Raw genomic sequence first — 12,179 nt, 5'->3', positions numbered from 1 at the left:
AGCCTAAAACCCGCTGAAAACTAAAAAGCACCACCCAACAATCTGTAGTCTTGTTGGGAGATCACAACTGTTGTAAGCATTTGTATGTGGAGAACGGGGGCTATGGCACCTCCTTGGGGGATCATAACAAGTTTATAAATGAAGACGGCGGGCATGCCGTTACAAAACCACCCAACCTGGCAACATTGCAGAGAACGCGCGCGTGCATGTCACTACTTTAGTGAACAGAAGCTGCATAGGCTGTAGATAGCAAGTAATGAAGTTGTAAATAACGTTCAGTTTGTTGCACAGAGCGATCGTTTGAGGGCCGCGCGGGAGGTTTGATTTGCATGTATGTGTTTATTTTTCACAGTGACAGCAGCCATGAGCCGCACTAGAAAGTGAAAGTGAAACCTGTGTGCACATCATTTAAATGAGCATATCGCATTTTACAGTTTTGATTACGACAAACATTTGATATGTTTTTTTTTTCATAGCGAACACAGAGTGTTGTGCATGAAAATAAATGTTTACTGTATCATGATAACAACCCTAGCCTATAATGTTGAATGTAATGCAAAGAGTCTGATAATGACAAAACTCAAATTTTACCAGTCAACACAAATGGTCTAATAATGTTGTCAATAACAGATGACAAGCACATGTCTTAAACATAGTAATTAAATTTTATAATTATGAATAGTTGTATTGTGATGTTATCAATTTACTGTGAATTAACAAACAGTATATATTGAAAGTCTGTTCAAGTCCACCATAATGACTATACAAAATTTAGCATTTTAAGCAACAGTATACCTACACGCAGGCCTAAAATTATTGTTGTTTTACCCTGTGTTTCCGAATTAACAATAATAATAGGCTATTCATATTAACCTTTATTTTACATTTTACAGAATCGTGACCTTGATTTTAAGCAAAAAAAAAAATCTTGATTCACATTTTTGCCAGAATCGTGCAGCCCTACCTTTAATGTAGCCGATACATGACCCTAGCCTACTCCATGTGAAAGTCTACTATTCATATAAATGTTCACTGCTGAAGCCTTATACATTCAACATACAATACATTTCTTTTTGGGCCTCTTAGATGTACCTATACTGCACTGCACTGTAAAAAATGCAGGATTCCACACAGTTCATGTCTCAATACAAATCGATTAAGTGGATTAAACATAAAACAATTAAGTAATCCCAAAAAAATTGCGAGAATTGTGTTTAAGCTCATTTTACATAAGTCAGTTGAACAAGCAACAAAATGTTTTTTTTTTTTTTTTTTTTTTAGTGTTTATTACATTAAAATGCCATGGGTAATTTCTTATTAAATTTCTTATTAAATAAATAGATTTAATCATATTACATAATGCAAAATAGTTTTTTGACATTTTAAAGAGGTGGGAACCTGCACTGATCTCACGGTTCGATTCGGTTATGATTATGCCATCGATTCGGTCCAGTTCGATATCACGGTGCATTGACGATGCTTTCCATTTACTATTTTATATTTTAATTCACAGCAAAAGAATTCTTGTATAAAATGTCACATTTTTAAAAACATTTTATATGTATTTGTAATATAATTTTGTCCTTTAATACAAGCAGTCAGATATATGAACTGTACCTTTAATTTTACCTGCTCAAAGAAAAAACTCCTTTTGAATGCATCAAACAAAACCCAAGTACAGGCACAGAACAACATGAGCATTTAAAGTAAAAATAAGGTAAATATTATCCTGCATGCTTTTTGAACATTGTCGAGCGAGTTGTCAAAATACCTTTAATTGGTCACACCCTCACCAGGAAGGCCTGCAATTGGCTCTAACTCACTGGTGCTGTAAATAAATCAATTTATGATTTAAATCTATTTTCTTTTCCCCCCCACAAAAATGTGGAGTTGAAGGTTATTAATCCATAAAATTATCTTAAGCATATCGTAATTGTATAATTATAAAAAACCTTCCTCAAGAACCTTGAAAGCTGTCATTTAAAGATTATTTTATGATAGTAACATCCGTTAAGCCATTTTATGAAAATACAGTGAAAGTTAAATGATTGTGAAAAAAATAGCTTTTTTAAAGATTTATTTCACTATTATTTTGCACAGTTTTTTTTTTCAACATGAACATTAAGAGGTTTTCTTTCAATTTTTCAGCATTAAATCAGTTTATATCAATTACTCAAGCTAGGCTAGTGGGTAACATTTTCATTGCTTTTATTTACGTCGGGCCACTGCATCTGGTAGACTGCAATGAGCCAGTTATGTCACAGTGTTGATATTTAAAATACTGAATGCCTTTGTGGGTGGGTCATGTATTTTATCTGGAAACGGCAACGTTGGATTTAGATTAGATCAGATCGGTAACAATTCTTTTCATATGCACATCTTGTCCATTAACGTTACTTCTTACTGTAAGAAAGGTGTGGCGTGACGTGACATGTGCTGGTTCAATGGGGTCTGATGCTGGTGAATGCTTGAATGAGAGCCCTGAATTATGCCATTTTTTTATTTTTATTTTGTGTGGGTCTGTTTGTGTTTATTTCTCTGAGTTCTCTGCTCGCTGCTATGTTGTTTGTGTGTTTCTATGGCAAATGCGGGGGGGGGGGGGGGGGGGGGGACTATAGGGAGCATCGCATGTGTTAGAGTAAAAAACTATTTTCATTAAAACAAATCTGGTAAATCTACACATTCGAGTTAATCGATAAAATCAATTTATCACCCAGCCCCTATCCTCTCATACTTGGGCCACAAGTCCTGCTTTTGCTTGTGGTGGAGGCTGAGCTACTCAACATAGATATACACAGTGATCCTTGGGGAAAAATTAAAGCAGTCCCCTATAATCCCCTATCTTCTGAAATCTGTATCCACCATGGCGTCAAGAGGCACTGCCGCAATGGGCCCCTCTGGGGCTTCCTCATATGGAAGTGCTGTGGTGCACTTTGTTGCATGGCACAGTGGTACATCACAGGTTGACAGGATCAGCCTCAGAGGAGCCTTGGAGAGCCGTCTTAACTCAAGGATGTGAATGAACACAGTTTGAGTTCTTATTTTTGATGGAGTGAAGAGTGAATGTTGTGCTATGGCACAAAGAGTTATCAAAGGCTTTGTGAGTCACTAAATATTGAGTAAGTAATTTTTGTTATGCAAAAAAGCCCAGTCACTCTGTTCTCATGGTACAAGCCCACCCGAGTCTTGCCTTGGCATGGGCCAGTATAAGATTCTTCCAGTATGAAAACCTTGGATAAAAAAATATCACTGTATTTTGATTACTGCTGTAAAATATGTTTTGGGGGACTAAAACTACTTTTCCCCCATTGAACACAATATATTTTATTTTCAATAAAGATTTAAAATATTCTGGAGCAGTAAACATGTCAGGCTAAATAATTCAAATAAATACTTGACTTCTGCTATCTTCATTGGATTCAAAAACAAAGATTTTTTTACAACCTGGAAAGGCATCTTTACATATCTTTCTTTTCTTTAGATATAAAGTAAACCGTTGCACTGTTTCTATGGGATAATTTGTGCTCACAGAAGTGATTTGTTTATCAGATGTTTCCTGAATTGTGGGCTGACCAGGAGCTTTTGATGCGGAGGGTTCTTTTCAGCTGGTAATAATGTTGCCCTAAAAAATAAAAGTCATAAACACTTATACCATACGAATGGTATAACAGAAAATTTTAGTGCTTTTAAAACCTTGACTTTTTCATACCGTTGTAAATCTTGAAACCAGTTATTGTCCCATGCCTGTTCTTGACACTAATTGTTTCACAGGGCATTTTTGTAATAAACATATTAAGCTTTGTTGGTAATATATATATTAAAGAGATAATTCACCCAAAAATGAACTTAAGTCATTTACTCGCACTCAGGTGGTTTCAAATCTTTAAGCATTTCTTTCGTCTGTTAAACCCAAAAGAAGAAATTCTGGAAACCTGTGAACATAGTTCCTACTTTGTAAGTCAGTATTTGCAGACATTCAGCTTTCTTCAAAATATATTTTGTGTTTAGCAGAAGGTAGAAATGTGTAAAGATTTGAAACCATTTAAGGGTGAAAGAATAGTGAGTAATTGTTTGTTTTTGGGTGAACTATGTCTTTAAGTCATAGCATTCACAAAAGTCTAATGATATTAAACCCAGGAATGGTTTGATAGGTACTTCATTCATCCCAAAGGGAAAGTGTTTTTATATTCTGTCATATGCATGAAAAATCTTAAGTCATTGTAGCCAGACAGAGGAGTTCACTCAAAAATAAAGACTATATTCCTTGTGAAACAGATGGCTGCTTTCATAATTTAAAGGTAAGGGAACTCTGGCCCCTGCAGTGGCTGCTGTGAAGCGTAAGGCGTTTGGGGCATGGTGCCACTCTGGGTACCGAGATGTTAATTAGGGAAGGCTGAAGAAATGTTAGAGCGTAATGGGATTCTGGTGAATGGAAGAGTGATCGGAAACATGGTGAGATTTCGATTAAAGAGGGAAAGATGGTTGTGAGATGAGAATAAAAGAGGTAATGAATAAAATGCCTGAATTGGTAGATTTTCATAATGAGAGGAGGAAGAGGCTTTGTGGACGTTGGTAATCATTGTGAACATTACGGGCAGTGATGGATAAATACCCATTATGCAAGCAAGCGGGAACCTAATTTGAGAGGGATTTAATTAGGTTGCTTCAGCCCAAATAACTGCATTATATAAGGATCAAGATTCAGGGGCTCTTCATATACACCTGTATTGAATTGCACCATTTTATGCAAAACAGCAAACAACAGCTGTCTGCTATTAGCCTACTCGTATTGTGTGAGAGACGTGGGCTGCTCTTTTTCTTGGTTGTTATCATAAGAATAACAGAAAACTGGGTGAGTGTGGGAAATTATGACCCCTAGCACCATTATCCCATGCATGGTAGATTTATGTGTGTAGTCTTTTGCAGGAGGTATTAACCAGCTCCTGAAATGTGTGCAGTTGGTCGTTTCTGTCTGTGGAGCAAGAGATGACCTTTCTTTAGTCACCATTTCCTTGCTTTTATTACAGCGTGAACCAGAGCTGCCTGGATGAGAACCCTGTCTGACTCATGTTTGACCAGAAATGGCTGGTAAAACAACCAAGTCAGGCTTACATTTTGATTTGGAGACATTGCTGACTGTTTTTGAAACGTATTTACATATTACCTTTATACAGAAATACATATGTAAAAATAATAAGGGTCTCAAAATTAATGGACGGTGATGCAAACGTGGACAATTCTGTATCGGATCAGTAATAGATCATAACTGGTTATTACGTACTGATGTTATTTATCTCATATGCGTTATATTGCTGTAGCTTAATATGGCGAGAGAGACGAGTGTGATTAAAACACTTCAACTATTTAAAAATGCAGAAATGGCACAATTCACTGCGTGTGCTTTTTCTGGACAATCTTTCACTGACACTGAAGTTACAGCAGACGCCCTGTTTCACTGTTATGGAGAAAATGAAGTAAACTCCATTTCTGGACCTTTGACCTGCTGGTGTGAGGTAACATTTCCTCTCCTTTTGGCTGTTAAAGCGATACTTCTGGATATAGACACGAGCGCATGTCTGCAGAGTGAGTTCTCTCCTCCCTGTCTATCGCGGATCAGCTATGATCGCAACTGTCGTTTATCAGTGTCACTCATTGGTGATCAGTGCCAGAGCGTTAGAGCCAACCTCAGCTCTTTGTTGAGCGTGTGACCAATCATAGGGGTGTAAGAACTCGCTCGTCAACGCTCAGAAAGCAAGCGGGGTGTTTACATTTATTTATTTGCTATATGCTCATGTTGTTCTGTGTATGTACTTGAGTTTTTAAAGGTACGTCTCATATATATGACTGTTTGTATTTAAGGACAAAATTGTATTACAAATAATATATAAATATAAATTCATTCCTTTTTCTTTTCGGCTTAGTCCCTTTATTAATCAGGGTTCACCACAATGGAATGAACCACCAAGTTAACCAGCATACGTTTTACACAGCGGATGCCCTTCCAGCCGCAACCCATCACTGGGAAACATCTATAAACTCCCATTCACACACATACACTACGGACAATTAAGCTTACTCAATTCAACTATAGCGCATGTCTTTGGACTTTTGGGGGGAACCGGAGCACCCGGAGGAAACCCAACATGAGGAAAACATGCAAACTGCACACAGAAATGCCAACTGACTCAGCCGAGGCTTGAACCAGTGACCTTCTTGCTGTCATGCGACAGCACTACCCACTGCAATACCGTGGTGCACGAAAATATTAAAATATTTATACATTTTAATACAAGAATTGTTGTGCTGTGACGTAAAATATAAAAATTGTGTATGGAATGCATCATCAATGCACCGAGATATCGAGTTGAACCGAATCGATGGCATGATAATCATAACTGAACTGAATCGTGACCAGTGAAGGTTCATACCTCTAAAAGAAAACTACATTTTTGTCAAATCCACTTCATATGCGGTACTAGTGCATTTATTCCATAATTAGAGAGAAAAAGTATGCTGTCTTGGTTTGGTTGGAGTGTTTGTGCGCGCGTGTTTGTGGGTGGGTGGGGAGGGGGGTGGTCTACTGTTGGATCACCGGTTTATTTAATTTTTTGTTGGTCTGTTTATTGGGGTGTAACTATTCAAACTGAACAAAAAAAGTGGTACTCTCTATACTCTCATAGTGGAGCGAGGTAATTCCCTGTCTTCTGAGTCCTCTCGACGTATGGATGGGTATTGGTTAGTGTTTTGGCATATCAGAACATTCCAAATGTAGCCTACTGTATGGTAGTATAAAGTGTTCATTTATGACTATTCTGCTGTGGAGGTATTTCTTTTTAGTTTACCTATATCAGTTGTCTGCACTAATCAGAAAAGGTGAAGCCAGTGTATAAAGTTTAAGTTTAATTATTGCTGTTAAGTTAAAAGTGAATTTAGTGTTCCGTAATATTGCTGGTGCTACAGCACAACCGCTGCCCCCTTAGCAAACTGAACCGAATGGTATCATGAGGCCGATACTGTGAACTGAACTGAATCATGGCATTAGTGTATCATTACACACCTAATTTTTATATGAATTTGTCTTTTTAAATTGGTCTATTCTCCATGTAATTTGTTATTCTTTTTGTGAACAATGTTCTCATTTTGTACGTCTTTCTGTGTTTTCCAGTTGTAGGATTGCTGATTCTCCAATGGAACCGTAGGATTCAGCATATTCAGCCTCAGTGGCACTTTGTTGTGGGTTAAGTCGCCATGAAGAGTGAGATTTCGGCTGATGCACGACGTAAGCAAGAGCCCCTGAAGGGGCCTCTGGCTAACCCCGAACCCATGGAGACGGCTAAGAGCTTCCCTGCTGAGATGGAGGTGATTGGCAAGGCAGGAAGTGACTTCACTTCTCCATTGTGTGCTGAGACCAGGCATCGGCCTTCTCGAGATGCTGGAGGTCGTAGAGACTGTGACAGGGGCTTGTCGGGGCGCAAAAAGCGCAAGAGCCAGCAGCCTGGGCCCTCGTATTGTTCTCTGAAGGAAGCGCCAATGAGTGAGGCGACTCTTACTCCACCCCGCCACAGGCCCATGCTTTTAGAGACACGTAGTGAGGATGAGAGGAACCCAGAGTCCTCGTTGAGTGACTGTGCGTCTTCGCCCTCCTCCAGCCTTCGATTTGGTGACTCGGACACTCTTAGTTCAGATGAGGATGGCATGCCAATGACCGTTAGACAGCAGCTCAAAGCTCACGGTGCGGCCTCCACTGGCAGCACAGGGAGCGGCACAGGCACAGCAGTAGGGATTCGGCCGCTGCTCGCTCGGACTCGTGCCAGCAGGTCGCACAAGTGGGCGCGCCTTGAACCCGAAAGCAATCATGTGAAACGTCCATGTCTCAGCTCGCGCAGGCCATTGCACAGGAAGCGCTTTGTGAAGGGTGGGGCAGGGGGCGTGGCCCAGCGGACTCCAAAACAGAAGGAGCGATTACTGCTGCAAAGGAAGAAGCGAGAGGTGATTGCACGAAAGAAGTACGCCCTCTTGCACAGTACCAGCAGCTCCAGTGAGGAAATGACCTCTGATGACTCCTCCCCTTCTTCCACTGAGGCAGAGGATGAACTGTATGTGGATGTTAACAGCAGTAGCAGCCAAGCCAGCACTGCGGCTGTGGCATCAGGTAAATCCGCTATTTATTATTTTATATTCCCCAAGTCATCACAACTTACTATTTTTAAATGAAGCATACAAATACAGAGAGCTTTCCTCTGGTTTGCTTTGAATGAGACTGCTTGTTTTTCTTTCTAATGAATTTGAAAATTTTGCATTTAAAAAAAAAAAAAGTTTAGTTAAAATGCATTATACTGTCACAATTCACCAACAGTCATGAACCCACCACTGGTTTTGAGCAAGTGAACAGGGCAATGTGAAGTAAAATATAAACTGCGTCCCAAATAGCACACTATACATTGTGCTCTTATCTACTATGTACTTATGCACTTACACACTCAACAGCATAGTATATGTATGTAGCATCGTCCCAAATGGAACACTAACGTTTTTACTAAGCGGAAATTCAAACCATTCCCTTGATGATGTTTGATGGTTACCAAATTAATGAAATAAGTGATAAAAGTACCAAATAATACCTGCCATGAGTATAACCACATTTACTATCTGTAGGTGGCATAATCACTTTTAAAATCCAAAATAAACATCAGTGCCCGAAAGCTCAACCCCTTTCGCTATGTAAGCAAAGCTGCGGTCGTTGAGTGTGTGAAGTGTCCATCATTCCACACTTAATTTTAACGGTTGTAATATTCTTTTTAGAGTTTTCATTATGAACGCACTACTTGTCCTATTTATACTACAAAAAGGCTTAGAATAGTGCAGAAGAATGCGATATGGGACGCACCTATACTCTATTCCCCAATCTGCATCCAGGACTGGAACCATTGGTTTGTTTGTTTATATAGCAGAGGCGGGTACTTGTGGTGAATAACTCAAGTTGCAAATTTGAAAAGGGAAAACTTGCATGCAAAATTCACTTTTACATGTTGCTTGAACACTGATGTGTGTCCAAAGTGTGTGTAAACAGCCAGCCTTTAATGGTCAAATCCACCTCCCTTTTTTATAAGCTCCATAAATGAGAAGCAGTGTCTGAAATCATGCTGTTTTAGATTTTGCCCCCTATTCTGATATCTAAAGCTCAGCTTATGACCAGTGATGATCTGCCCTGTTAGCAGTTAGATCAGTACTAATCACTGCATTCAAGAGAGAATGCTACTTTCATGTTCTAATGCAGGGGTGTCCAAACTCAGTCCTGGAGGGCCAGTGTCCTGCAAAGTTTAGTTCCAACCCCAACCAGACATACTTGGGCTAGCTAATCAAACTCTTACTTGGCTTTCTAGAAACATGCCGGTGTGTTTAGGCAAGTTGGAGTTAAAATCTGCAGGATTTTCCAGGACCGAGTTTGGACACCCCTGTCTTAGAACATAAAAGTAACATTCTCTCTTGAATTTGCACACCACTGTTCTAAGGCATAACTGATTAAATACTCCTCAAGTCAGGCACATCGACATAATTATTGGATAGAATTAAGTTCCACCATTCAGATGCCAAACTTCATTTGCACGTCGTAACTTTCACAGGTTCAGAATGATGAGGCAATTTGCAAATCTCACCTGCTTGTTCTCTTCTAGCCTTGAGATTGATTAATTTATTAAATAACAAAAGCTTAAATGAATTTTAGTTCAAACACGGATAAAGGCATACAGTGTGCTTATTGTTTGGGTGCTTTGCATTTGTATGGGCTAATTACCCTTATTACAGAATTTTTGTAGTACATAGAAGCTGTATGCCCTGTGTCTCCATTTGAAGTACCAGGCTTGAGTGCAAAAAATTATTATTTATTTATTTTATCTAAAATATTGCATGTATGTGAATGGCCCTTTAAGTGGCAAATTAGCTCATTAGAGTGAGTGTACACAATTTGTCTTTCTAAATAATTTATTTTGCAGTCATTTGTGATATTCAGTGAAGTTTGAGATGTAAAAAATCTTCCATAAACATACGTTCTTCTTTTTTTTTTTTTGTGAATGTAGATAAATTTCCAAAAAAGCACACCTAATAATCGAATGATGTAAGCCATCCATATAATTCATTTACACAAGCCAAAGTGCACATAGAATTTACTTTACAGAACAAAATTGTCAAGTTGTGTAAATGAGACTAAGAGACTAAGCCAAAGGAAAATGAATGAATGAATTCTGAATAAATGCAATGTGCAATCAGTTCATTAAGAGTGTCCATACATGCATATTCTTGTCTAACGTAACACTCATGTGTGCTTTACAACTTCAGTACACCACAACAGTACCTTGTGCTCATCGTCTAATCATGTGACCTAATTTTCATTAATAATGCAGTTTTAATCATTTACTGCTGATAATTGGATTCATTTTTACATGTTAAGGATTTTAAAAATTATTGGATGCATTAACTTCTAAATACAGGCAGCACTGATTAAAATCCAAAATATTGTGTAATTTAACATATTACCGTTCAGTATTACCTTTTTACATGTACTTTTGATCAGATACATTTTGCCATGGTGAGCATCTTTCAAAAACATTAAAGCATTAAAGCATTTACTGACTCAACTTTGTTGCATGCAGTCTCCCTCTGAAAACTGAAAGACACAGCAGGGGATCAATTGTGCAGTTTTGCTTTTGCTTTTGTCCTTGATTATATTTTTCATAAACATTTGAATTGAGTTGTATGTTGTTGATGTAAGCAAGTTCCAATTCCCCTTTTAAAGGGTGTAGATATAAACAGTAGCTACATTCTCAAACACATTCGCAAAGTTTCAAATAGTTTTCCATTTTGTTTCAAGCATGCAAAAATAATACTAAAAGTAGTATTGCTAATAAAAATGCTTATTTGTTGGTCAAAACTGTGCATATTTAAAAAGATTTATGTTGTAGCCATGTTATTGAGACATGGCTACAAGCCGTCAGCATCATTCTGTGCGTGTGCAAGTCATTCTGTGCGTGTTACATGCTGCAGAATGTTTGAATTTCCTGTTGAGCAACAGCAAGTCCTCACCCAGCCCTCTCAATGCTCGCTCTATCGTTCACACATTCCCTTCTCACGGAGATCTACACAACTCGATTGAGTATGCATGCAACGGCTGGTAAAACCACAGAAATGTGTTAAAATATCTGTAGCTAGCAATGCATCAGCAAAGAACCTGCCATACATAACTAGTGGTCTAGTGCTTCATCTGACTTTTATTTTTCTTGCTCTCATTCTCTCCCTCTACCTTGCCACTCACTCATACCAGCATGTTTTCGTGCTTACATGTGATTAGTCTGCCACTCTATAACACTTAAAAATACTAATAGCTGCCTCAAAAAACAGATCATATCATTGAGATGGCGCCTCACTGTTAGAATTATTTTTCTATATTTTTTGTTCGCTATAGGTCGTGATTATCGATTGCATAAAATGTGTTATTAGCAGCCTTATCCAATAATTGATGAAACACCTTTATCCTTGCATAAGAAAACAGAATATTAGTTCTCATATCAGTTGTTTGAGTTAGCTCCACAAACCTAATGAGGTGTGACTTGGAAAATCAGTGAATTTCTTTGGAAATTACTGGATGAGATCAGAGCAGCTTTTCAGCCCCCCTAATGTTTCCGTACTTTGCGATCGTCACATCAGTTATTCTGGAGAAGCACTGCTGTTACATCACTTCTAAGGGTGTAACGGTACAGCTCAGTCTGGACCTTGGTTTTAAAATTACAACTCAGTGCATTTACAATTGGGAAACACAAAGAGGTGAAACCATTTTAAAATCAACTCAAATCAATTCAAGTTTATTTGTATAGCGCTTTTCACAATAATTCTTGTTTCAAAGAAGCTTTACAAAAGGTGAACATTATTGCATTACAATCAAAATCAGAGTGGATATTACATATAAGCATAGTTAACCTATAGTTATATAGTATAAAATGTTCTACCATTATTTAATTAATAACAAAATTTAGTGCAAAGCATATCTGTCGGACAACTGTATCATACAGCAGCTCACAGTTTTCTTAGCAATTATATAAAAATATTTTGATAATTTTGTCTGAATCTGCCTATCAAATTATATTCAGTGTGCGCACAGAAATTCTGTACATATCTACATGCCTGTG

General features: G+C 38.1%; 1 protein-coding gene across 5 annotated transcripts in view; it reads left to right on the top strand.

Annotated features, from left to right (window-relative positions):
• rnf111 (ring finger protein 111) overlaps positions 1–12,179 on the top strand; it is a 61,692-nt gene that overhangs the window by 7,189 nt on the left and 42,324 nt on the right. For all 5 annotated transcript variants that reach the window (XM_056461561.1, XM_056461558.1, XM_056461560.1 and 2 more), the window contains exon 2: positions 7,166–8,152. In XM_056461561.1, the coding sequence (XP_056317536.1) occupies positions 7,249–8,152 (904 nt within the window). In that variant the 5' untranslated portion in view covers positions 7,166–7,248. The remainder of the gene's footprint in view (positions 1–7,165; positions 8,153–12,179) is intronic.

The sequence above is a fragment of the Danio aesculapii genome, chromosome 7 (genome assembly GCF_903798145.1).
Source record: "Danio aesculapii chromosome 7, fDanAes4.1, whole genome shotgun sequence".
Taxonomy (NCBI): Eukaryota; Metazoa; Chordata; class Actinopteri; order Cypriniformes; family Danionidae; genus Danio; species Danio aesculapii.
The sequence above is the reverse complement of the archived record's forward strand: the minus strand, read 5'-3'. Positions and strand labels throughout refer to the sequence as shown.